Genomic DNA, 23,643 nt, shown 5'->3' on the forward strand with positions numbered 1-23,643 from the left:
GGTCGCGGCCGGGCGGGCGCTGCTGCTGCTGCTCCGGCACTGAGGGCGCCGCCAGGCCCCGCGGCCGCTCCGAGCAGCGCTGCCCCTTCGCTCCCCGTGCTCCGGCGCCGCTTCCGGGTGATCGGCGCTGCTCTTCCGGCGGGGCTGGGCCATGCTGGCGGCGGCGGCGGGGCCCGCTCCGGGCGGCGCGGAGCAGCTCTGCGGGGACCGCTTCAGCGTCCTGTCCTGGGAGCAGGTGCAGCGGCTGGACCAGATCCTGGGCGAGGCCGTGCCCATCCACGGCCGCGGCAACTTCCCCACGCTGTCGGTGCGGCCCCGCACCATCGTGCAGGTGAGCGCGGGGGCGGAGCCGCTCTCCCGCTGGGCTCTGCCCCTTTCCCGCGGAGGGGCCCGGAGTGCTGAGGCGGCGGTTCCCGGGCCCGGCCCGGCCCTGCTGCGGGCTGAGGGCTGGGCTCCCGGTGCGGGCGGACTGGAGCCGGGGGGGTCCCGCTTGCCGGGGCTGTTGGTGTCGGTGGGGCGGCTGCTTGGGCCTGGGGGGCCGCTGCCCCCTCCCCGGTAAAGTCTAAACCTGGGAAGCCCGACCTTGAAATAGCCTTATATAGGAAAGCGAATGCGTTCCCAGTGCCCGGTCCTGCTGGGCTCGCTCCCAGCCTGCATCCCTCCTGCTCTGGAGCTGTTTTGGCAGCTTCAGAGCTGGGCAGTGCTGGCGGCTGAGGCAGAGGGGGGTCGCCAGAGCTGCTCCCATAGGATTGCTTCATGCTGCTGGGCATGCTGGGCTGGTGTCTTGGAGCAGTTACTACTTGCCGTGTTAGATCGAGTGTCAGTGGCCTTTTGGTTGTCATCTATATCCTCCACGGCCTGCCCAAGACTCTGTCTTGCTAAAGAGTTCCTGTTAGTTTAACCATAAGGTAATAACTGTGTTTAATGTTGAACTAAGGATGTACTTCAAATGAGCTGATGCATATTCATATTTGGGAGGCAACTTCATGCCTCAGTAATGACTCATCAAATGTAAAATCGGGCATGTTGGCTTCTAATTAAAAGGGCTCTTCACAAAGCTCAGCCCAGCCTGGCTGTCACAAGAAACCCATCGCTGGGGTTCTGAAGCCTTGAGAAATATTCCTGCTAGAGCCTGGAAAATGGGCAGGTGCCGTTTGAAAGGCTGCTCTGTGGTTCCAAATGCCTCAAGTTCCTGCTGCGTCTGGCAGGGGCAGAAGTGCTAAATCTTGGCTGCTGCTGCTTTAAAGTGAGTGTGAGAGCTCCTGTCAGGACATTGCCCTCAGGTTGTGCAAGGCCAGCGAAGCCTGGCGTGGTGCAGCATCAGATGTTCCACAGTGTCTTACTGCTTAATTCCACCGAACTGAAGGCATTTGCTGCCAGAGCTGCTGAAAAGGATGTTGCTACTGGCAACTTCAGGCACCACGTAACTGAGGGCTGTCATTCCGACCAGCCGCACCGGCAGACCCTGTACTTAGGGCTGACTAATGTGAAACAAGTAACCTAAAAGGCAGTTCTTTATTGTGTGCTGTTGTTGTTGTGGGAGGTGGGAAGCGGCTGGTCAGGATGCAGGCGGGCTTTGCTCCTGCCTGCCTGTCAGAGTCAATTATGTGAACCACACATAACGTGAGGTGCTGTTTTGGGAAGCAGGTCAGCAGCTGCCTAACCCTCTAAATATCCACCCCTCTGGGGAAGACACATAGCTGAGCCCACTGCCTGCAGCCAGGGAGATGTGCTCCGGCTGGAGAACTGGGGGAGGTGGTGAGGCTGCAGGCTGGAGCTGCTTTGGGGTGATTTGGGACAAAGATAGCTTGAGCAGGTGGGGGGTTTCCCCCTTTTCTGAGTACATCTCTCGTAGGTGTGTCAGGAGTCTGAAGCTTACGGGTCTGTGGTGCTGCTGGTCCTGAGCTGTGCCCAGAAAGGGCTTGAGCAGATGTCCTTTGGCTCTAGGAAGCTAATGTGGACTGAGATCCTCTCAAAGCACTGGCCTCAGTTCTGCAGCAGGCACTTTTGTGACTTGTATCTTGTCTCTCTAAGCCTAATAGCGAAACACTCAACTCTACAAGTAGTGCTGGAGCTGTGCCTTGGGTGAGCAGCTCCAGTGGCTGATCACTTGGCACCAGACACACACCAGGAGCTGCATAGATGGCCTGTGTGATGTTTGTTCTATAGGGGGTATAACCCTGTGTCTCTTCTAGGGATAAATTCAGTTTCCAGATTCTCTGCCTTTGAAAACAGCCCTTTTTATGGCTGGATTGCATGTGCTGATGGGGACTTGGGACCTTGCTGGTTAACTGTTGCCTGGCATGTGGCTGTCACCACTGGGCTGGCAAAGAGCCTGGGTGCACTTCTGGACTGAGCAGCAGTGGCTCATGTCAGGGAGCAATAGGGGAAACACTAGTGGAGAAGCCGCATCATGGGATTTAACCAAGTCCCTGTTGAAAACCACTCCTCAGTTTGTACCAAGGGATCTGCTGTTTGCCGAGGGGCAGTTTGATACCTGCTGAGACTCATGGAGATGCAATGCTTTGCTGACCCCCAAGCTGTCTGCTCAGGGCTGTGTCAACCAAGCAGGTTCCCAGCTTTGAGTTTCAGTGGGGCCTCTCAAAGTAGGACAGCCTGGCAGAGCTTGCCTGGTCACACTGGCTCCCAGTGATATAGTTTGTCCATCTGTATCCCAAGCTTTGGCTCTTTCAAGCTCCAGCCTTGCTTTGGGCACTGGGGGAGCTGGCTGGCTTGCTGGGGCTCACAGGGCCCTGGGTAATTGCTGGAGAGGAACATGAAAGGATGAGAGATGGGAAGAGGTGAACTTAATCTTCCTGGGATCTTTGAGCTTAGTTAAACTCAAATTATAAGCTGGTGTCTAGATAGTTTATTTTATGGTCTTGGGGTTATTTCAGCCTCTTGCATGTTAAGTAATCGGGCAAGTGATTCAGCTTTGCTCTGAAGGAACAAAGCTTTGGAGGTACTGGTGGGTGTGCCAGGACTGAGCAGGCAGCATTAAAATCACTGGAGTAACACCCGTAAGATGAAAGCTGCCTCTTGTGCTTGATAGCATGCCAAGTGCAGCACGAAGCTCTGACACACTGGAAATTGTTAGGATACACTTACTAGTTAGGACATGAACTTGCATATGCCTGGCTGGGGCTTTGGAGCAGTCCTGGCATCTTGATTTGCCTTTAATGAATCTTGACAGGCAAAGGGGATGTCTGAAAGGAGTGAGCCACCCTCATTAAATCACCAGGGGCAGCTGCAGACTTTGCTGCTGCCTCCTAGTTGGAATCCTTGTTGGGATGGCTGCTCTTGGCTTGATGCTTGGAAAGGCTGCAACCTGGGGAGGGGGGGATGAAGGGAGCAGAGACCACCTCAAAGATGAGTGCAAGTAACATGGCTTTGGTGGGGGAAGGAGGGGAAGAGCAAAGAGCCACTTGTGCAGTAGGAGGCCTCTACTGCAAGGGGAAAAAAAGTAAAGCAGAACCACCCCTGGCTGCTGGCAAAACTCTGGCTGCTTTCCAAAGTGACCTATTTCTGGTGGATTAGCTCTTTATTTCACTGTCTTGCACTGGAGTGACCCATATAAGTGCCGGGAGTGAATCCTGCTGCTTTAACCGGGCTGCTCCAGGAATATTTTCTTCTCACTGACTCTCTCTGTATCTCAGGTTGTCCGTAGTCGCCTGGAGAAGAAAGGAATTGCAGTCCATAACGTCAGGTTGAATGGTTCAGCAGCTAGTCACGTTCTACATCAGGACAGTGGCTTGGGGTACAAAGACCTGGATCTCATCTTTGGCGTGGATCTGAAGACCGAAGACGTCTTCCAGCTTGTTAAAGATGTGGTCATGGACTGCCTGCTTGACTTCCTCCCTGAAGGTGTCAACAAAGACAAGATCACCCCCATGACGCTGAAGGAGGCGTACGTGCAGAAGCTGGTGAAGGTGTGCAATGAGACCGACCGCTGGAGCCTCATATCCCTCTCCAACAACAGCGGCAAGAACGTGGAGCTCAAGTTCGTGGACTCCCTCAGGCGGCAGTTCGAGTTCAGCGTGGATTCCTTCCAGATCATCCTGGATTCACTTCTGCTCTTTGGAGAGTGCTCGGAGAACCCCATGGCCGAGAACTTCCACCCAACGGTCACTGGGGAGAGCATGTACGGGGACTTTGAGGAGGCAATGGACCATCTCCGGAACAGGGTCATCGCCACAAGGAACCCGGAGGAGATCAGAGGTGGGGGGCTCCTGAAATACTGCAACCTGTTGGTGAGGGGATTTAAGCCCAAATCAGAAGTGGATATGAAGGCGCTACAGAGATACATGTGCTCCAGGTTTTTCATAGACTTCTCTGACATCGGTGAGCAGCAGAGGAAGCTGGAGTGCTACCTTCAGAGCCACTTTGTGGGGATGGAGAGCAAACGATATGACTATTTGATGACCCTCCACAGGGTGGTCAATGAAAGCACAGTCTGTCTTATGGGACACGAAAGGAGGCAGACCCTGAACCTCATTGCCATGCTGGCTGTGAGAGTTCTGGCTGAGCAGAACATCATCCCCACGGTCACAAATGTTACCTGCTACTACCAGCCAGCTCCTTATGTCAGTGAAATAAACTTCAACTACTATGTCACCCATGTGCAGCCCTTCCTGCCTTGCAATCAGTCTTACCCAACGTGGCTTCCCTGTAACTGAGCCAGAATGGACTTCAGGGTCTTTCCTCCAAGGTAATTCCGTACCTTGGGGGGAAATGGGGAGGGTGGGGGCAAGAAAAAGAGACAAAGCAACCAACCTTCCTAGAACTGCAACGAAAAGAAGCTTCCTGGACTCGAGTGCCTCGTTCCTGGGTTTGTTGGAATGAGGCCTGTCCACTGCTGTACACTGTGATGGGAAGTGCAGTGCTATGGAAACCAGATGACCTGGACGTTTACAGGAAGACTCAATTGCTTATTGAATTCTGGAGGTCATGGGGGTGGGTGGGGGTGTGTGCGAGGGGAGATTGTAGAATTACACTAAGGTAGAGCTGCACTGCCCTGGAATGGCTCTGAATGGGGCTGGTTTTTAGTGTGGGAGGTGTTAGGGGTGTGCAGACTTGTGGCTTCTGAAGTTAGAAGCCACAGTGGTGAATTCCTTTGAAGGACCAAAGAATCCTGTTTAAGTGCCTGTAACCATACAAACACAATTGTACTGTAAACCTTTGCAGGGGCTGACATCCCAGGAGCTCGAGTGGGGGTATCTGAAGAGGCAAATGTTTCTGCTGGGGAGGGAGGGGGGTCATAAGATCATTTCTAGTAACCTTGCCGAAGCATGACTGGGGCTGCAGGTTATGTGTTGCTGAGGTTTTTTGGCGTGGCTTCTGCCTGTGAAGGACTAGCTGGAGCAAAGAGCTCTCAAAGTGGAGTTGTATTAACAGGGGTGGGCTTGGATTCCATGTAAATGCCAAAATAGAAGTGGGGTAGTGGGAGTGCATGGTGGCCAGTGCTGTGCTGAGCTGTCTGGAGAGGAGGCAGCAGGGAGATACATAGGAATTTACTTCAAGTCTGCAGTGCCAAGGTGTAATCATGTACAGAAACGATGAGGCAGATCTGTCCGGGAGCCTGCCCCAGGCTCCTTTACCTAATCCTGTGTTTTGTAGGGGAATTTGAAATGCTGCTGCTTAGTCTCGGTTTTTGGCGTGCAGTGTGGTGGTAATGCACAAAGCCAGAGACCAGCTGGGTTATCTGGAGAGACGAGGCTTGTCCTTTGAAGCACAAACCAATGCGTTCACTAGTCAGGTATCTCCAGCTGTTGCTGTGACGGGGGCTGAAGCCTGTGGTGTTCTAGGAGATAGGCCGACCTCTTCCAGCCTCCTGTGGTGCCGATCTTCCCTCTGCCAGGGCCTATCTCCAGAAGCAGCCTATTTCCAGCAATGTGATTCCACATGTGAGCTACTGATAGCATTTGAAATTCATTCCCTAGCTAGAAATGGAGCTTTGTGGGGGGGTGGGTGAGCATGTGAAGGTCAGTTGGCCTTAGGGGAAAAAGTATGTCTTAACAAACCCTCTTGTGTGTTCAGGGTTTGGCTCTCTTGGCCAAACGTGGCTTTGAAGTAGTCAGGTGTCTGGAGCATCAAACAGTCTTTCACTGCAGTGCCTGCATTGCCATGCCCATTCTCTGGAATCATCATCTCGGCGTTAACTATGCGTGGAGGGAGAGGTGGGCCAGCAAAGCAGGCGCTCCCTAGAGATGTTGCTCTGGGAACACCGTGGCTCCATGGTGCTTCCTCTGAGGTACTTGAGTATTTTTATCTTGGGGTTTGTTTTGTTGTGACACAATTGTACTAGCTGGGCAGATTGAATGCTCTAATAAAGACTAGATCCTTGGAATGTCTATAGCCAGATTGCTACCTTCTTTGGGGATTGGGCATGAGGGGTTGGGGGGAGCGATCTAGGGGCTCTTGCACTTACCATGAACTAACGTGTTTGAAATTGGTCCAGCTTTGCTTCCGATCCAGTTAGAGCTGAAGAAGTGTCACTAACAGTGTTATGTGTTTAACTGCCTTCCTGTGGAACAGCTTTGCCTTCCTGGGCCAGGCTGGTGTGTGGGCTCTGCCACAGCCCAGGAACTTCCCAGTGCCCAGAGCCTGGTCCCTGTGGTGGGAGCTTGAGCTTTTTCCAGTGCGAGGTAAAACTGGTTTAAGGGCTGCTTTTGAGATCCAAAGGATGCAGCCTTCACAGCTGCAAGGGGAGATAGAGTTTGCTTTCATTTGAAATCTCAGTTGAACCTGTAGCATGCTTATTTTTTACAGGCTGCTTTACCTGCAGGCACATGGACGCACTAAACAGATTCCTTCCTTCCCTTTAAGATGTCAAAAAGATTCCCTAAAGGGCAACTTACGTTGAGATTGCACTTCTGATTTACAGCGTGTGTGTGGTGGGACTCTTGTGAGTGGGTTGAACCCGAGTTTTTCTAGACCTTGCGGTGATCCTGTACTGCCTCCTGCGAGGGGGCAAGTGGAAGATTCCAGTAGCTTGAATGGCGCTTGGTTTTTGTTTTAAATGTCTTTTCCCCTACACCTGTATCACTTGTCATGCAATGGGCTTGACATAAACTCACTAGATTCTTTAGAATCTGTTGCAAATAAATACAGTGTATTCAAATCTGTTGGGTTTTTATTTGCTTGTCCATGGGGGTAGTGTGGTGTGAGATGCTGACCCTCCTCCCACCGAGAACCAGTTGGTTGCCTCAAGAGGAGCAAGCCTGGTTCTGGACCTGGCCAAGTGCGCCGAGGTTGCTTAGTCCCTCCAAGTGAAGGAACTGGAGCCTGGGAAGCGTGTTGCTGTTGGCAGGTCACTGCCATGGTGAGGAAGGTTTCTATTTATAAGGGTGTTCTTTAGCGTTCTGCATCTTCCCTTTTCCTGGAAGCTCCTCAAGTTGCTGCTGGGGGAGGGAGCCTGACAAGGAGCCTGCTCGGTGCTGGTGGTGATCTGTGGGCCCTGCTGCTGGGGATGGTACTGGGAGGCTTGTGTTTCCTATGGCTTTGTTCTCAAGCAGAAGGTGGCTTGAGTGATTAAGAGTTGATTATTCCCGTGCAGCTGATCCACCTGCAAAGGGGTTCCTCTTGGAAAGGGGAGGCTTTGAAAGGTTTGTCTCCCACAGGAGCTTGGATCTGCTCATGGTCAGGCCAGTGTCTTGTGTGATGGCTGGAAGCTGCCTGCCTGTAGCTGGGTGCAAGCTCTTCCAGCTCTGGCTGCCCTCCAGCCTCAGATGAAGTTTCACTTCCCCTTGTCAAGCTCAGGCAGTTCTGGTTCCACCACAGCAATCACTGCTGATGTGCCAGTCCCTCTCTGGAACAAACTTGCTGGCTCTGCATCTCCAGATGGTTACTGTTGATGGTTACTGTTGAGGGCTGAGCTTTGCTCTGATGACAGGTCTGGGTTGTTCTGCTGGGGCTGGCACCATGTAAGACTGTGTCTCAGTCACCTGCTTGAGTAGGACTCTGCTTTGGCCAAGCTGATTCCTCTCTCAACCTGCTCGCAGTGAGAGGGGACTCTTATGACACAGCACAAAACTGCTGCTTTCCTGAGCATGGCTCTGAAGCATCAGCTTAGTCTTTCAGTTGTCTTCTCAGTGCCAATGGTTGGTGCTGCTGATGCTCATAAACTGCCTCTGGATTTGTGACCCTGAGCAGAGCAGCAAAAGCCCTGACAGAGTTGGCTTCTCATTGTTGGAGCGGATCAGGCGCTACAAAAGGACACTGGTGGAAAGTACTAGTAGTGATCAGAAAGGAGGTATCAATGTTTACAGCGTGGAGTTGGATCCCTCTTTTGTTAATTGCCAATTAAAAACAAACCCAACCAAGCCAGCATCTCTCTTCTCACAGCCTGTAGCCTCTCACTGTTTTCTCCTTGAGCAGAGGCTGATGGACAAGTTGGGATGTGCCTGAGTATCTGGTGGAGGAGATCTGGGCTCCAGTGCTGGGTGTGTTGGTGTGTGCTTCTCTCAGCCTTGGATCTGGAGCTTTGGTCTGAGGAAAGGCATGTGTTGGGATAGACCATGGTGGTGTGCCTGTGGGAGGCTGGTCTGTGTTACACTGGCAGTGTCCAGCTTGGATAACAAGCCCATAGTGCAGCCTGTGTGTGAGCACAGCACGTGCCCTGCAGCACCTCTGCAAAGGGCTGCTGGGGTGATGCCTTGAAATGCAGCCAAAACCATTTGGTGTTGTATCAGCAGGATCATTTCCAGGGTTTGCAATGCAGATTTTACAGCTGCGGCCCTGCCCATGCTTGCTTTCCTCCTGGAAGGACATTGAGCCGTGCTGCAGGATCGCTGGAACAGGAGTACTTTGTCTTGGATCTGTGGAATGTAAGAAGCATCTTGCTCCAACCTCCCTCAGTCTGCTCAAAGGGTGGCACCATCTCTATGCAGACAGGGTGCTAGACCCAGCCTTGGTGTCCAACTTGTGTCTCTGTGTGTATTTAGTGTCTTTGTTGTAGTCCACCTGCTTTTCCACCCTGCAGGAGCTGCTGGGGCAGCGTGGGTGCTTGCTTTTCTATTTGAGATGATGGAGGGTGAGAGAACAGTCTGTCTGCAGCTTCTCTTTCCATTTATAGCTGTGTTGGGCGATGCAGCGCACAGACCCTTGTGCTCGGGTGCCTGGTGCCAAGCATGAGACAAATGCTTCATTGATATGGACATACCAGGAGGGCTGTGGCAGAGCTGAGCTGCTGGAGGATGGCACCAACTTGGTCCCTTTTGCTGTAGTCCTGAGCCCTGGGGAGGTGAAGGTTGATGGGAAGAGCCCTGCAGCTTGCTCTCTCATTGACCTTTCCTGCCTTATCACCCAGCTACTGTCTGCTGAAGGTTCTGGTTCAGGCTCTTGTATTACAAATAGGGTTTCAGCTCAGGTTAGAGGAGGAGGAAGTGTTTAAAAGGGTTTTTTCCCCCACTCCGTGCATGGGGAATTGGTGCTGTTCAGCTCCAGAAGCAGTTTGCTGCAGACCTGTTGGCTGGTGGCAAGGAGGCACAGTGGGAAGCTCAGTGAATCCCCTTCATCAACCACCTTCTCCCATCTGTGACTTTGCGCATCCAGCCTCAGACTGGAAGCTCCGGTATTCCCTTCCCTCCTGAGCCACCACCAGAGGCTTGTGCAGAGCCTGATCTGCGCAGGGCAGCAGTGCAGCTCCCCCCAGAACTCCTGTGTGCTTCTGCAGAAGCCACCACCAGCTCCCTGCTCTTCCCTGCTCCTTCTCTTCTGGAGCTCCTGCTCTGAGGAGAGAGATGCAGCACTGGTGGTAACGGCTGTGTGCCCAGCATCCAGCTGCTGCTCCCTCCCCTGGGTGGATCCCGGTGCTTGGCTGCCCATTTTAGCTTGTAGAGACTTGGTGGCTCTGACAAATGTGATGGAAATCATCTCTGGCATCCCAAGGTATTACTGGGGATGACTGACCACTGCAGCATAGTGATGTCCTCTTAGGGAAGGAGGGAAACAAGTCAATCGGCACATCTGAGCTGTGAGATCAGCCAAGGATGAGGTGTTCCTGCACCCCCTCCCCTGACCCAATGCGCATTCCTTCGGTGATACCAAGGGCATTTCCAGGAAAGAACGCCTCTTGTAGGTGGGACCATAGTTTTGGAGACAGGCATTAGGCTGGAGCAGTGCCAAGGGAGGTGCAGGTGATGTGGAATGTGTTATCTCTCCCAGTGTACAAGCAAGAACAAGCATTCTCAATCCTAACAGCTCACAGCATTCCTCCAGAGCACCAGAGCCGTTCCCACCTCTCCTTCCCAGCCAGAAGCTTTGGTGATGGATGGAGATGGGGCAGCTCTCAGCCGGCAGCACTGGGGTGATCATTGCCCTCTCTTGCTACCACAGCGTATTTACCCTGCTTATCACGCTGCTATCAACTCCCAGTGTCAGCAGGAGCAGTGTCACCCTCCCTTCAAAGGGAAAGCCACCAAGCATCGCATTCCCCGGGGTGTTTGCTTGCCCTATATTTTTGCCTTGTAATCCAAGGAGGGGCTGGACGCAGGACACCCCTCCAGCTCTCCTCCCTTCCCCCCATAGCCATGGGGCTGGCTCGGCTGGAACAGCTGATTACTTTAAGCATTCCTCTACTACTATGCAATTAAAGGTCGCTTGGGCTTGAAATCCTGGTTAAATCCGCATGTCCGCAGCCTGACTCACCTAACTACTGCTGCCTGGTGAATCCTGGATGCATTCCTTAAAGACTGGACATAATGTTAACATAGTACTTACCACCCTTTCCAAACATCACCAGTTTAACGAGTTCAGCCAGTTTCTTCTCCTGCTCCTCCTCCTTCCCTGCAGCCCTATACATTCCCTGCATACTCTGGAGGAGCAGTGAGGGTGGAATCCTGCCTTCAACAGCCATGGAGCTCAAGAGGAGTCAGTCCCTAAAAAGGTGATCATCTGCCTGGGTGAGGAGATGAACAGCACTGCCATCCTTGGAAGGCTAAAACCCACCTCTAATGGTGCCTGGTGGGAAGGCAGGAGGGGATGTAGCCCTTCCCTAAGGTGACACCCACCTGTGAGGGATGCAGAGCACCAACGTCCTCTGCAGCATCGAGGTTGCTCCTGCCACAGGCAGTTCAGGAGTGTTGTAATGCACTCTCCCAAAGGCAGCAGCCTTTGAACCCATTTGGGGCTGGATGTTGCTGTTTCAGCTCATGCTCAGTAGGTGCCCGTGACGGAGAGTGCAGAGATGTGAGTAAGAGCATCCTTACCCCCATCCCACATCATGGGTGACCTAACCCTGGGAGGAGCTGGGTGCCCTCCACCTCTCATTAATGCTCAGGGAATTGAAGGTGGTCAGCATTGCTAATGACAGTAATTGCTTGGTGGTTATTTAGTTGATGATTTGTTTGATGCAGGCAGGTTGCTTGACGTCCAACCTCAGCCTGTCCACCCAAGGCCATCCCAGGCTGTGCAGGGGAGTCAGGAGAGACTGCAGAGACCAGTACAAGCACAGGATGGAGCAGCCCTGGGGAGAAGGACCTGGGGGTGCTGGTGTATGAGAAGCTCCCCATGGCCCATGACTGTGCACTTGAGCCCGGACTACCCCACTCCATGTGCTGGGCTGCACCCCCAGAGTGTGAGCCGGAGCTCAGGGAGGGGATCCTGCCCCTCTGCTGTGCTCTGGGGAGACCCCCCCTGCAGTCCTGATCCAGCTCTGGGGCAAAAGGCCAACAAGGAAGCTGGACAAGGGCCTGTAGGGGCAGGACAAGGGGAATGGCTTTAACCTGCCAGAGGGGAGATGGAGATGGGATCTTAGGAAGGAATTCTTCCCTGTGAGGGTGCTGGGACACTGGAATGGGTTGAACAGAGAAGCTGTGGCTGCCCCGTCCCTGGCAGTGCTCAAGGCCAGGTTGGACACAGGGGCTTGGAGCAAGCTGCTCCAGTGGAAGGGGTCCCTGCCCATGGCAGGGCTTGGAGCTGGATGAGCTTTAAGGTCCTTTCCAACCCAAACGAGTTGGTGATTCTATGATTAACCTCTCTTTTCCCAGCAGCTCCTAGCTGGATGAACGTGATTTATCCAGTGCCAAAACCAAGCCTCATCTCTGAGCCATCCACCCAGCTTCTTCTCACCAAGAACCTCTTTCTTTGCTGCTTGGGCTGGGAAGAATAAAAGAGATAGCCGGGGCTTTTGTGGGAGATCAGGGGGCTGCAGTGGGGGAAAACAGTTTCAAATCTGGCTCCGCAAGTGCTCCTCAAGCTCTGTCCCACTATCCTGCCCCAGTGATAGGGATGGTGTCTTTTTGACTGGAGTAAAGGGAATGCATCCAGCTCCTAGGGCATGCTGCTCTTCCCCATGCAACAGCCTCAACAGCTCCATGCAGCACAAGGTAAGTGCAAAACCTGGTGGCCAGGAGCTGCCAGGATGGGCTGGAGGGTCCCTCTGCCCTGGGCAGTTGATGGTTCATAGCTGATAGGGTGTGATCATGCTGCAGGGTGTTTGGGTGCTGGTGTTTGTGGGCAGGCAAGGAGCTGCTCCACTCCCTGGCACAGCAAAGGATCCAGGCTCCTTGGCCATCCTGTGCGTGGGAGGGAGCCAGGCGCATCCCACAGCAGCTGTCACTTGCCTGAACCTTGGAAAGTCAGCCTCGCTGGCATCATCCTGTCACTGAGGAATCCACCCTCACATGAGCCCCATCGGTGGCTGCTGCACCGGTCCCTTTCCTCCTTGCTTCTTGAGTGGGTGCCCGCTGCTCCCTCAGCCCCTGCCCAGGACCGGGGCGCCTGGCAGGCTGCTGTGTGGCCGCAGGGTTCCCCCAGCCGCCGGCGCCGCACTGAGGCTGCGGCATCCCAGGGGCTGAGCTGGGTTTGGTTCCCTCTGCTCTCACTGCAGCTGCCTGCGTTTGCCTTCGGGGTAAAGATCAATCGTCTGCACAAAGCGTTCTCCTCGGGAGCTGCCAGCAGAGCCTGCTCCTCCCTGCAGCCTTCCAAAGGGAGCGTGGACACTGATGAGCCTGGCCCTTGGCACCCCAGCTCCTGGATTCCATGCTGGGACACCCCTTGGTGGGCAGAGAGCATCGGCTGTCCCAGCCCTGGGCATTCCTGTAACAGGACTTGGATCTGAATCCGCCTTCACCAGGGAGGTCCAGATGTGGCACAGCTGCCTATGAGGAAAACAGTGCTGAGCTCTCCTGGAAACCTCAGTCCCCTGCCTTATGGCAAGGAAAATGGAATCCTGCCTGATCTCGGCCAAGCGGCTGGGAGCCGGTTGGGCTCCATCACCCATGCATGGCTGGGCTGGGCCAGGGCTCCCAAGGCCATTCACAGGGAGGACTTGGCTGTGGGATGAGGCAACAGGAGAGACCTGGGTGCTGGTTCCACCCAGCGTGGCTGGACACTCCCCAGGGTCTCCCCAGTGATCCGAGCCCTCAGCTGGGCTTCGAAGCACAGGTGTGTGAATGCACTGGGCAGATCCATCAGGAAGGATGGAGAGGTGCATTCAGGCAGGAGCAGCTCTGTGAGAACGGGAGGATGATTTCCAACTGCACTATTGATGGAGAGGGCGTGGGGCACCCAGGGCTGCCCTGAGGCTGACTTCAGGTCACATGGGAGCTCAGGAGGTGTTCGAAGCCTTGGGGCTGGTTCTTCATGTCATAAAGGGGCACAGAAGGTGCCATATGCAGAGCTGAAGTGCCAGCATGAGGTTTTGGGTGTTGGGAAGGGCTGGAGGGGCCCAGGGACCCTCCCGCTGCCACAGCCAGGGCAGGACCAGGGCCCTGCAGTGGGGTGCTGGTCACAGCGTGGGGGTGTCAGGGGAGCATGACGCTCCTGAACTGGACCGAGCAGCTCTGGGAGTCCCCATGCCATGTGTCACACCAAGGGAAGACCTTTTAATTGTCCCCTCATAGGACATGGGCTGGAAAGAGGCGATGATGAGGTGCTTTGTGGTACCCATCTCCTGGCTCCTCTGCAGCCAGTGCCGCTGGGGCTGGAGCTGTGCACAGGCAGCGTGTGCCTGTCCCCCATGTGGTGGTTGACAGCTGTACCCAGCTGCGATAAGGGCAGCCAGGGTAAGGACTTGGTGTCCAAACTCCGAGAGCAGGCTAGCGGGGATAATCCAGCCTTTCCCTTCCTGGGAGAGGGGACAAATGTTCCAGCTGCACATGAGTGTTCTGGAACAGGCGTGTGAGCTGTGTCCTACCCCAGGACCAAACGAGTCCACCCAAGGAGAGATGTGGGTCCACACCATCACCCCACACGTCTGTCTGGCATGTCAGCATGGCATGGAGCTACCTCGTGTACATGTGAATGCTGGAGAGGTTGGATCCTCCTGTCCCCGGTGCTGGTGACCCTGCTGCCAGCATCAGCTCCATCCCACGAAGCACGGTGAGATGAGGTGAGCCTAGAAAATCCCCTTCTTATCTCTCTGAGGTCAAGCCCAGCAATGCAGCATCATCTGCGCCACCATCGCAGCACTAAAGCCACAGCAGGGCTGGGTTATTTGCTATCAGAGGTGCTGTTTGTATTCATCCCAATGACTCCACGGCTTGGGCAGGCCCGACTGGAGCACATCAAGGCAGCAGGTAAGAAATTTCCCTCACCATGCCTTGCTCTTCAGGTCTTTCAAGATTACAGCACCCTTTGTATCCTGGTGCTTTCTCCCACTGCGGCTTTTGTGTGCAGTCTGGGAAATTACAGCCATTTAGTGTTAGTTAAACGTGTGTGTGTGTATACACATATATATATTTATATGTGTATGTGTATATATATATATATAACTTTGGAGTTATCTCTCGGAGAGAGATAGCAACATTAAAATAACTTTGGGTTATAATGCAATTATAAGGCTAAATTGGGTTCCTAAAGAGCATCAGCTACAGTGAGTGTGACTATTGTGCTTCGCTCAGGATCAGCCAACCTTGTGTCAGACAAAGCTAAGTGAGGCTTTTACATTTTTACTTGATTTGTCCTGCTTTGACAAGCCAGGAGGAAAATAACATGGCTGTTTCTCTGTGCATCCCAGGATCCATGGACACCACAGACAGGAGGTTTTCTCCCCAGAGCCCTCAGCAGCTCTTCTCCAGTGGAAATACAGCTTCACTTTGGCCAAACTGTTGGCAGCAGGTAGGGATTTGTGTTCGAATCCTTAGCTGGAAGCACAGCAGGTGATGGGAGCTCAGAGGGTTGTGGCCCTGGAGCTTACCTTTAGGCTGTTGCCAGGCTTTGGGCTGGTCTGTGGTTCAGGAGCCATACCTCAACTGTTTATTTCCAGAGGTAGGAAGGACTGAAAAGCTTTCAGAAGGAAGGGGGGAGGGGAAAACACAATTCTATGATGTATTTCAGAAGGGCTTCAAAAAGATGGACAGTGTTTTGGGGTGCTCAGAGCAGCTTTGCCAGAAGCAAACAGCAGGGACCAGATTCAAAACCCTCGCTGGGAGTTATTCCATCTGCTGTGCTGGGCTCAGGATCAAAGCTTGGGTGAGCTGCAGGGCTGACAGACATAGAATGGGCTCTTGGGGTTTGTTTAATGTCCCCAGAGCTGGGAAGGGACATTCCTCCCTTTGTTCTCAGGTTGGGCATTGTGGCGCAGAGCCGCAGCTGCGGATGCCGTGCCCCAGGCTTTCTGCCTGGGCTTTGCTTAGCTGGATTAAAGCTGGTTTGGTGCTCACAAGGCTTTGCAGTGGGGTTTAGGGCTGTGCACGTGGCAAGGGTCTGCTCTTGGGGGTTTTACAGAGAAGAGGGGGAGGAGGCTATGCTCTGTGGTGGGAGTGGAGAGCACCATCCCAAAGGAAGGATGGAGCAGGACTTGCTCCATGTGTCATAGAACCCCAGTCCAGCACGGGCAGGAGGTGCTGGCTAGGGCAGGGGTAGGTAGAACCTAAATTTCTCCGTCAGGGCCTCCCCTATACATGGGTGCAGGAGGAGGGTGCCGGTGCCTCCCCCCACTGGTGGGTTTCAGTTTCAAGTTTTCCACCGGCAGCAGCAAGAACTGAAAGAGGAATTGGCACCACCAGGCTGGATGTGCTGAGCCACAGCAGCCCCCCAGCCTGGCAGCTCCCACATCCTGAAGGCCCCACATCCTCTTTCCCAGCAAAACCAGGCTGCAGAACCAAACCTGTCCACAGGGCAGGGCCGTGGAATCCCACTGGCAGCAGCAGAACTTTTCATGGTGGCCATTGGTGATAATGCTTTCTGCCTGGGACACGCTGGAGGTGATGTGCCTTGTCCCCATGTCCACCACTTGCTGTTTGGTCACCCGAGGAACCACAGGTTACCCATCATGTTGATGGGATAGATTACTGGTATCCCAGGATGGGTTACTCAGTGACCCACACTGGGAATGGGATCTTACGGGATGCAAAACAGGTACCACCTCAGAGGCAGGGTGAGATGCCCATCCCAGGGAAGCCACCATGGTGCTGCCAGCCCCCATCCCTTCACATCCCTCTGGTGCATGTTTTGCTTGGCAGCCCCCAGGCAGGAATGTTTCCCGCTGCCATGTGGGAGTGGAGGCAGGAATTGCTGGAATAGCGACAGGCTGAGTAACAGCACTAACTTTATTCTCTGAAACAAAGGGCAGTGTCCCAGGCGCCGAGGGCTGCTCCGGCTCCCAGTGCTGCGGAGGCCAGGGCCGGGGAGCATGGGCAGAGCCAGAACCACCACTGCTGCAGGGGCTCCTGCCCTGAACCCCCTCCCAGCCATGCCCAGCTCCCACCACCTGCCCCCTGCCAGCCAAAAGTGAATTTCTAGGGTCTGAAAACCAGCAATGGCTGGGATTGTCCTCCAAGCAGCTTCCCAGTCCTTCCCAGTGCTCTTCCTTCTGCAGGTCTGTCTCCAGCCCTTCCCCTAGGATTTCTGGGGGCTCCAAACCCAGCATGGACACCCAATACCCCTGAGCACCCTGCATGCCTCTGCTGTGCTCCAGGCACCCCAGGGTGCTGCTGACCTTCCCTCTGGCCCCATGTCTCCTTTTCCTGGATGATTTCCTGGCCATGGAGGTGGCCAAGGAGGGGATGGAGGAGGAGGGGTGTCCCCTCCGCAGTGCCCACAAGCTCCGTGGGCTGTGGCAGCACCTCCCCATCCCGCTCTGAGGAGGGTCCCACGTTCCTGCAGAGCATCCCTGGAGCACAAGGCCAGCTTCAGGCTGGCTGCTTCCCTTCGATAAGGAGCATGGTTTGTATGTGAGTGGGATTCAGCCTCGCTCTCTGGTGTGAGCAGCTCTCCTGCCAGGGCTGGCCTTGGCTGTGGGGCTCGGGGCAAGGCAGCACTTTCCAAAGCAAACATTTGCCCAGTGCAGTAGCAGAAGGGAAAGAGCAGCGCTTGTTTCCCTGGCACCAGGGGGAGGTTCCCAGGGACCTGCACTTGATTCTGGGGGGGGTTCTGCTGTGCCCTGACCTGTCACTGTGCTGAGCTGCCCAGGTTCTGAACCTCTTCATGCTCTGCAGCTTTGCACAAAGAGGCTTTTACCATGTACTACAGCAAAGGGGCATTGAGCTCAGCTGGCCCTAGGAAACCTCGCTTGGTGTTCAAGGTGGACCTGGGCTGTACCAGGACCCTGCTCCTGTGCCAAAGACACTCAAAGTCTGCAAGGACCCCAAATTCCTTCATAAAATTGAGCACTATTCGGTGGTGGCAGCACCAAGCTGTTGGAATGGGGCTTTGCACATTGGATGCTGGATGCTCATCCTTGCTGAGGATGCACACCCCAAACTGCCCCCAGCCCCTCACCCCTGTGCTTGGGGGTTCCCACCCACTCTTTAGGCTCTCCAGGCTTCATATCTTCAGGCTTTTCCCTGTGGCTGCACAGGGATAACGGGGAATGGTACTTTAAAGCATCATTTTCTATTGCTTATAAAGCAAGACTGTCCCACAGCTGAGCACCAAAAACCCCTCCTGCCCTGCACTGTCAGTGCGGTGACATTGGCCCAATGCTGCTCCCTCCCCACAGCCTTTTCCCGGGCTTGGGCATGGGGGCAGCACATTTCCCACCCCCTCCATTTGTCTTGGAAACAATGTGGGAACCGGGGAACGAGCCTGCGCAAAAGGCAAAGGCTGATGCACCAGCACTGGCCCCAGCCCACCAGGGCACCCAGCAGCACTGAGCACCCCTGGAGCGCCCACGAGGGCCTTTGCAGAGCCTGGCTGACCCCAAACATCAAGGGTCAGTGCTAATGGGGATTAGGAGCATGGAAAGCCCCAGATTAATGGCCTGGCTGTTCCCAGCCAAGTCACCAGCACCCGCTGTGAGCTCTTCCTCCTTTTCCTCCTCTCCAGAAGGAATGTGGAGGTGTCAGCCCTGCCTGTGGTCCTGCTGGTTTTAACTGGGTGCTTTAGTGCAACAAGTCCCTCTGCTTGTGCACAGGGAGCCTAACCCCTGGGGGGAATTAGTGCATCTCCAGGGGAAACCAACCTCCCCTCACCAGCCATGGTGGGGACACAACCTCCTGTCCCACCATGGTTGGGCAGCTCCAAGCTGTGTCTCAGGGCTGTCCCCATGGCGTGTTCCAGGGCTTCCCCAGGGCTTCTCCATAACGGGAGCTGCTCCTTGTCCCTCTTCCCTCCTGCTCCTCTCCATAAGAGGCGAGGCCACAGGGAGCTCCGAGAGGAGCCTGCACTTGGCTTCCCTCCATGCATTCCTTTCCTGCCTGTCACTGACTGATATAGTCCCCAGAGTCAGCCCGGCCTCACGTCAGCAGTGCTGGGGCCAGCAGCAGGCACTGAGCAGCGGCACCCTGGGCACGTCACTGGGTCTCAATGGTGCCTGGGAGTTCCTTGCAGGGCAGTGGCTGCAGAGCCCTGCCCAGGGGCTGTTTCCACCTGACGATGATGGGAGTCCTGGTGTCAGCAATCCCACAGTATGGGATGCACTCACTGGTGCTGCAGGGCCACCACCCCTGCAGGCTGAGAGGGAAGAGAAAGATGAGTGCAGATCGCTTTTCTTTCCTCTTCCATCCTTCCTTCCTCCCTTCTTCCCATCCTTCCTCCCTACAGCTCAGCTCTGCCATCACACACTCAGGAGATGGGTCCTTCCCAGGAGCTGAGCAGCAGGACCTGTGTGCTCCTGCGCTGGGATTGCTCGAGTCCCAAAACCCACCCTGTCTTTAGGCCTGCTGCTTGGACAGAACCCCCTGCAAACAACAGAGGGCTGGAGAGGTTTGGGGCTTTTATTTCTTTAAATACCCCCTCTCCTGGACTCATGGCATCACACAAGCCCTAGCCCAGAGATGCTGAGGTCAGGGTGTTCCACAGGCACAAACCAGCACAGCAGGGACAAGCACCATGCACAGGAACCAGGACATGCGACCATGTCCTGGAGCTGCTCCTGCTCCACAACCACTGGAAAGGGGAACCCAAACCCTCCAGGCTGGGAAGCCTCTCCCTGCAGCCTTGCAAGCAGTAGCTGGTGCTTCTGGCAATTCATCTCTTTAAGCTCCTCTATGGACCGTGATGAGGTTACAGGTCTCCCATCACGTTGGATTGCTGAGGATTAGCAGGGGCAGGCAAACCAAATGTGCAGGGGAGGGGTTGTCTCCTTTCGTGTCTGTGCATTCTTGCTGCAGGATGGGGTGCTGGGTTTAATGTATATATATACTACATTTTATATGTCTATGTATATATACAGCTTTGGTTGCAGAGGGGGCCTCTTCCCACCTCCTCCAGCTCGGCCAGTGCCAGACAGGGCAGTGAGCAAGGCAAAACCACTCCCCTGCACCCTGCCCTTTGCTGTGCACCTTATGTAGCTACTCTGGGGGGCAGCCCCTCTCTCCATCACCCTTTCCCAGGTGGGAGTGGAGGGAAACCCTAGTGCTGTCGGGAAGGGGCTTGGGCAGGTGCTGGGAAGCTCGGGATCAGCTGTGGAGAGCAGCAGAAGGATAACTTCCCTCTGGTTCTCTGTGGCCCTTGGAGCAGACGCCAGATCCTGCCCAAGCCAGTGACATAAAGCATCTGTGGGCTTGGGAAGGAGCTGGCTACGCCACAGGTAGAGGCGTGCTTTTGGATTAGGGCAGCCAGGGCTGGAAACAGAGATGCTGCTCCGTGACTGGAGCCTCATGGGGTACTTCAGCCAAGGCTGGGACAGAAGCAAGAGGCAGGGCTATTTGAACACTGATAAATCACAGCTTGGACAGTCCTGGCTGTTGCCCAATGACCTCTTCCAGCCTGGCCTTTCTGAAAGGAGAAAGGCCACAAGAAACCACAGCCCTCAGCACACATGCAGCAGGGTTAATCACCCACTTTCACTTCAGTGATTCCTTTAAAAAAGGGTTCAAATGCCTGGAGAAAACCTTTCTTAACACCCAAACACTTGGAAAGCATGTGAGGAGGGGATGAGGAGGAACAAGATGCTTTCTGCTGTCTACACCCACGAGCAACAAGGCTGGAGGGGGGACACCAGAAGAGTGCCACCAACATGGCCAACCACCCTTGCTCTGCCACCTAACACTCCATCTGTGTACTGCCTCTTGGGCATCCCAGAAACCAGCTCCCAAAGTGCAAACGTCCGGCCACTGCTCCCACACACAAGGGGCCAGGACAGAAAGCTGGTGCTGGGCATTACCTAGACATGCTGCCCTCCATGGTGCCCTCCACACGGTAGCTTGTGTTCCATGGGGCAGTTGTCATCTCCTGTTGCCTCCAGTGACAGGTTCTGAGGCCTTGCACACCTGAACATGGTGTGTTCCAGAATCAGCCATCCCTGTGGTCCCCGTGGTCATCGTGATGCCTGAGTCCCCATGTGCAGGGGTACTGGCTGTGCCCCATGGCCTCGAGCAGATCGGGGCCCTGCTCCATGATAAATAAGGGAACAAAGTCAGGATAAGGCCAGGCCTGGAGGAGCCCCCACCTCAGTCTGCGGCCTGCAGCAGGTCCGTTCCTGGTTCAGGGCACGCAGAGGCAGCTCTGCCCGGACTGACCATTGATTTAACAGAGATCTGCTGGGAAGGAGAGAAATTCTGTTTAAAAGGGTCGGGAGCGAGGAAACGCTCCCGGCTTGGGCAAGATAGGAAGAACCCCAATAACCCCCAGTTTGTCGGATGGTGGCCGTGGAGAAGCCTGAAGTGGCGCTGGGCGCGCCGGTGCTCCCGGGCAGCCCCGTGCCCGGCCCAGCTCCCCAGCAGCACAGCTCCAAACTGGTTGAGCTGGGGCGGGGGCTCTGCGTGGGGCCGGCACGAGCAGGGGTAAGAGGGCTCAGCACCTGCATTAGGCGTGTTCCGCGGGGCTGACCGGGCTCTCGAGGGGTTCCAGTTACCCCAGTTGCCCCCAGCAGGGGTCTGGGCTGCCCCGGTGGCTCCCAGGAGCGCCCCCCCGCTCTCAGACCCTCGCACAGGGCGCCCAGGTACCCGCAGGGCCCCAGAACAGTTCCCAGTAGCCTCTGGGGGTTCCCAGTCACTCCCAGTTGCACCCGGACGTTCTCAAGGTCTTCCCGCTTGTCCCCCACGGCCTCCGGTCGCGCTCCGGGCTCCCGAGCTGCCCCACGAGGCTCCGGGGTGTCCCGCGGGGGCTCCCAGGCACCCCCACCCCTCCCGGCCCCGCCCCCCGGGCTCTGCAGCGCCCCCCAGCCCCGCGCCGCGCCCTCTCGCCCTCCCCCCGCTCCCTCTCTGCCGCCGCCTCAGCCAATCAGCGCGCGGCTCCCCCGCGCGGGGCACGCCGGGAGCTGTAGTCAGGGCTCCGATGCTTGCGCACGGCGCAGCCGCCGCTGGGGGGCCTGGCGGGGCCGGGCAGCGCCCGAGTCCGACTGCCCGCGTGCGCAGGCGCAGAGCCTGAAGCCCGGCGCTGCCGCGGGAGCGGCCCCGGCGCTGCCCCCTCCGTCCCAGCGCTCCTGTGGGCCCAGCGACACCCAAGGGGTGGGCGGGAGAGCAAAGGCCGAGGGCTCCGGCTCAGCTCCAGCGGCAGAGGAGGAGGCCGGGAGCCTCGGGAACCGGCCCCTGGGTTGAGCCTTGGGCACAGAGAGTCCATGAGGAGAAGGGAGAGGGGACAGGAGGGACATGGGGGGCGCAGCCCCAAAGGCAGCAGCGGTGCTGTCACAGAACACACCCACACGAACTCTTCTGTGCGATCGATACAGCGGGGTCAAACACAGCCCTCCTCGTGTGCCCCAGCCCTCACTGCGGGCAGACGGAACTGGAGAAGCTTTAAGGTCCCTTCAACCCAAACGCTGCCATGATTGTATGGTCATGGCAGGACGGGGGCTCGAGGGGACACAAGCAAAGTGTGCAGGTAGCGTGGGGTTCTGGGGAACGCGCGTCCGAGATCGGTCTGTTGTGAGCCCTCTCTGCCAAGTGACCCAGAGAACAGTTTCAGATGGAGCCTCAAGTAACAAGAAGCCTTTGAACAAACTAAACAGGACCTTGGACCAGTGCGGAGCAGGCAAGATGTGACAAATGTGCTCTGCATCACAGCCAGCAAGAATGGTCCTACTGGGAGCCTCTGGCGGAAAGCACCAGGGGAGACTCGAGGTCCTTGCTCTTCCCAGGCAACCAGAACACTTTGTTCCACTCAGCTTGGAATACTTGAGGGAAGTGATGTGCAAAATTCATCCCTGCACCCCTGAGCACCACAAATTCTCCCTTCCCCTGCATTTCAACAAGAAATGGAACACAAGCTTGTAACAAAAGAGGCCCTAACATTTACATGGACACATGCTCCAGTCCTTGGTCCACATTCTGAATTCACAGATTCATCCTTGTGCAAAGCTAACAGTGCTGGTCGATGAGAAACCAAACATGAGCCGGCTTCAGTGTGCGCTTGCAGCCCAGGAAGCCAATTGTGTCCTGGGCTGCATCAAGAGGATTGTGAGCAGCAGGTCGAGGAGGTGATCCTGCCCCTCTGCTCTCCTGAGACCCCCCATGCAGCACTGGCCGCAGTTCTGGTGTCCTCAGCATCAGAAGGACATGGAGCTGCTGGAGCAAGTCCAGAAGTGTCCGTGAGTTTGATCATCAACTGGAGCAGCTCCCGTATGGAGCCAGGCTGAGAACACTGGGGCTGTTCAGCCTGGAGATAAACTGCGTGGAGAGCTCTGAGCAGCTTCCAGTGTCTGAAGCAACTTCCATTGTCCCTCTCCAGCATCTACAGGGATGCTGGGGATGGACTCTTCGTTAGGGACGGTAGCAATAGGACAAGGGGTGATGGGTTCAGACTGAAACTGGGGAAGTTCAGGTTTAGGTCTAAGGAAGAAATTCTTCCCTGTGAGGGTGCTGAGGCTCTGGCACAGGTTGCCCAGGGAAGTAGTGAATGCTCCATCCCTGGCAGTGTTCAAGGCCAGGTTGAATGAAGCCTTGGGTGTGACCTGGTTTAGTGTGAGGTGTCCCTGCCCATGGCAGGGGGTTGGAACTGGATGATGTTAAGGTCCTTTCCAACCCAAACCATTCTATGATTCTATGATTCTAATGCCCCAAGACAAGAGGCAGATCATGAGCTTTTGCCAGGAAATGCTGCTATTTGTGCACAGGAGTGAAAAATCAGCCACTGCACACACGAAGTTCCTCATCCTCATTGCCAGCTGGCAGCAGAGGTCAAAGGCATCTGGGACCTCTTCAGGTCTGCAAGCAGGGATTTGTCTGCTGGGAAAGGGTTTTGAATGGCTGTTTATGACATCCTCAGCTCTGTGAGTAGTAAGGCACAGGGCCCGTAAATTCAGAGTCAGGGGTACGTTCCAGCCAGGGTACAGAATGAAGGAGCAGCAAAGTGAAACAGAATCCATGTCCTGGACAA

General features: G+C 55.5%; 1 protein-coding gene across 1 annotated transcript; it reads left to right on the forward strand.

The window, feature by feature from the left end:
• On the forward strand, positions 1–7,120 carry TENT5B (terminal nucleotidyltransferase 5B). The gene is made up of 2 exons (XM_065697793.1): positions 1–331; positions 3,657–7,120. The coding sequence occupies exons 1-2, from the start codon at positions 152–154 to the stop codon at positions 4,674–4,676; spliced, it is 1,200 nt and encodes a 399-aa protein (XP_065553865.1). The 5' UTR covers positions 1–151; the 3' UTR covers positions 4,677–7,120.
• Positions 7,121–23,643: the final 16,523 nt, after the last annotated feature.

The sequence above is a fragment of the Lathamus discolor genome, chromosome 18, assembly GCF_037157495.1.
Source record: "Lathamus discolor isolate bLatDis1 chromosome 18, bLatDis1.hap1, whole genome shotgun sequence".
NCBI classification, from domain to species: Eukaryota; Metazoa; Chordata; class Aves; order Psittaciformes; family Psittacidae; genus Lathamus; species Lathamus discolor.

Bases quoted from the DNA above. Each gene is read 5' to 3' on its own strand.
- TENT5B (XM_065697793.1), top strand. From the start codon at position 152: ATGCTGGCGGCGGCGGCGGGGCCCGCTCCGGGCGGCGCGGAGCAGCTC. The intron at 332-3,656 runs GTGAGCGCGGGG...TCTGTATCTCAG, and splicing joins GGCCCCGCACCATCGTGCAG to GTTGTCCGTAGTCGCCTGGA.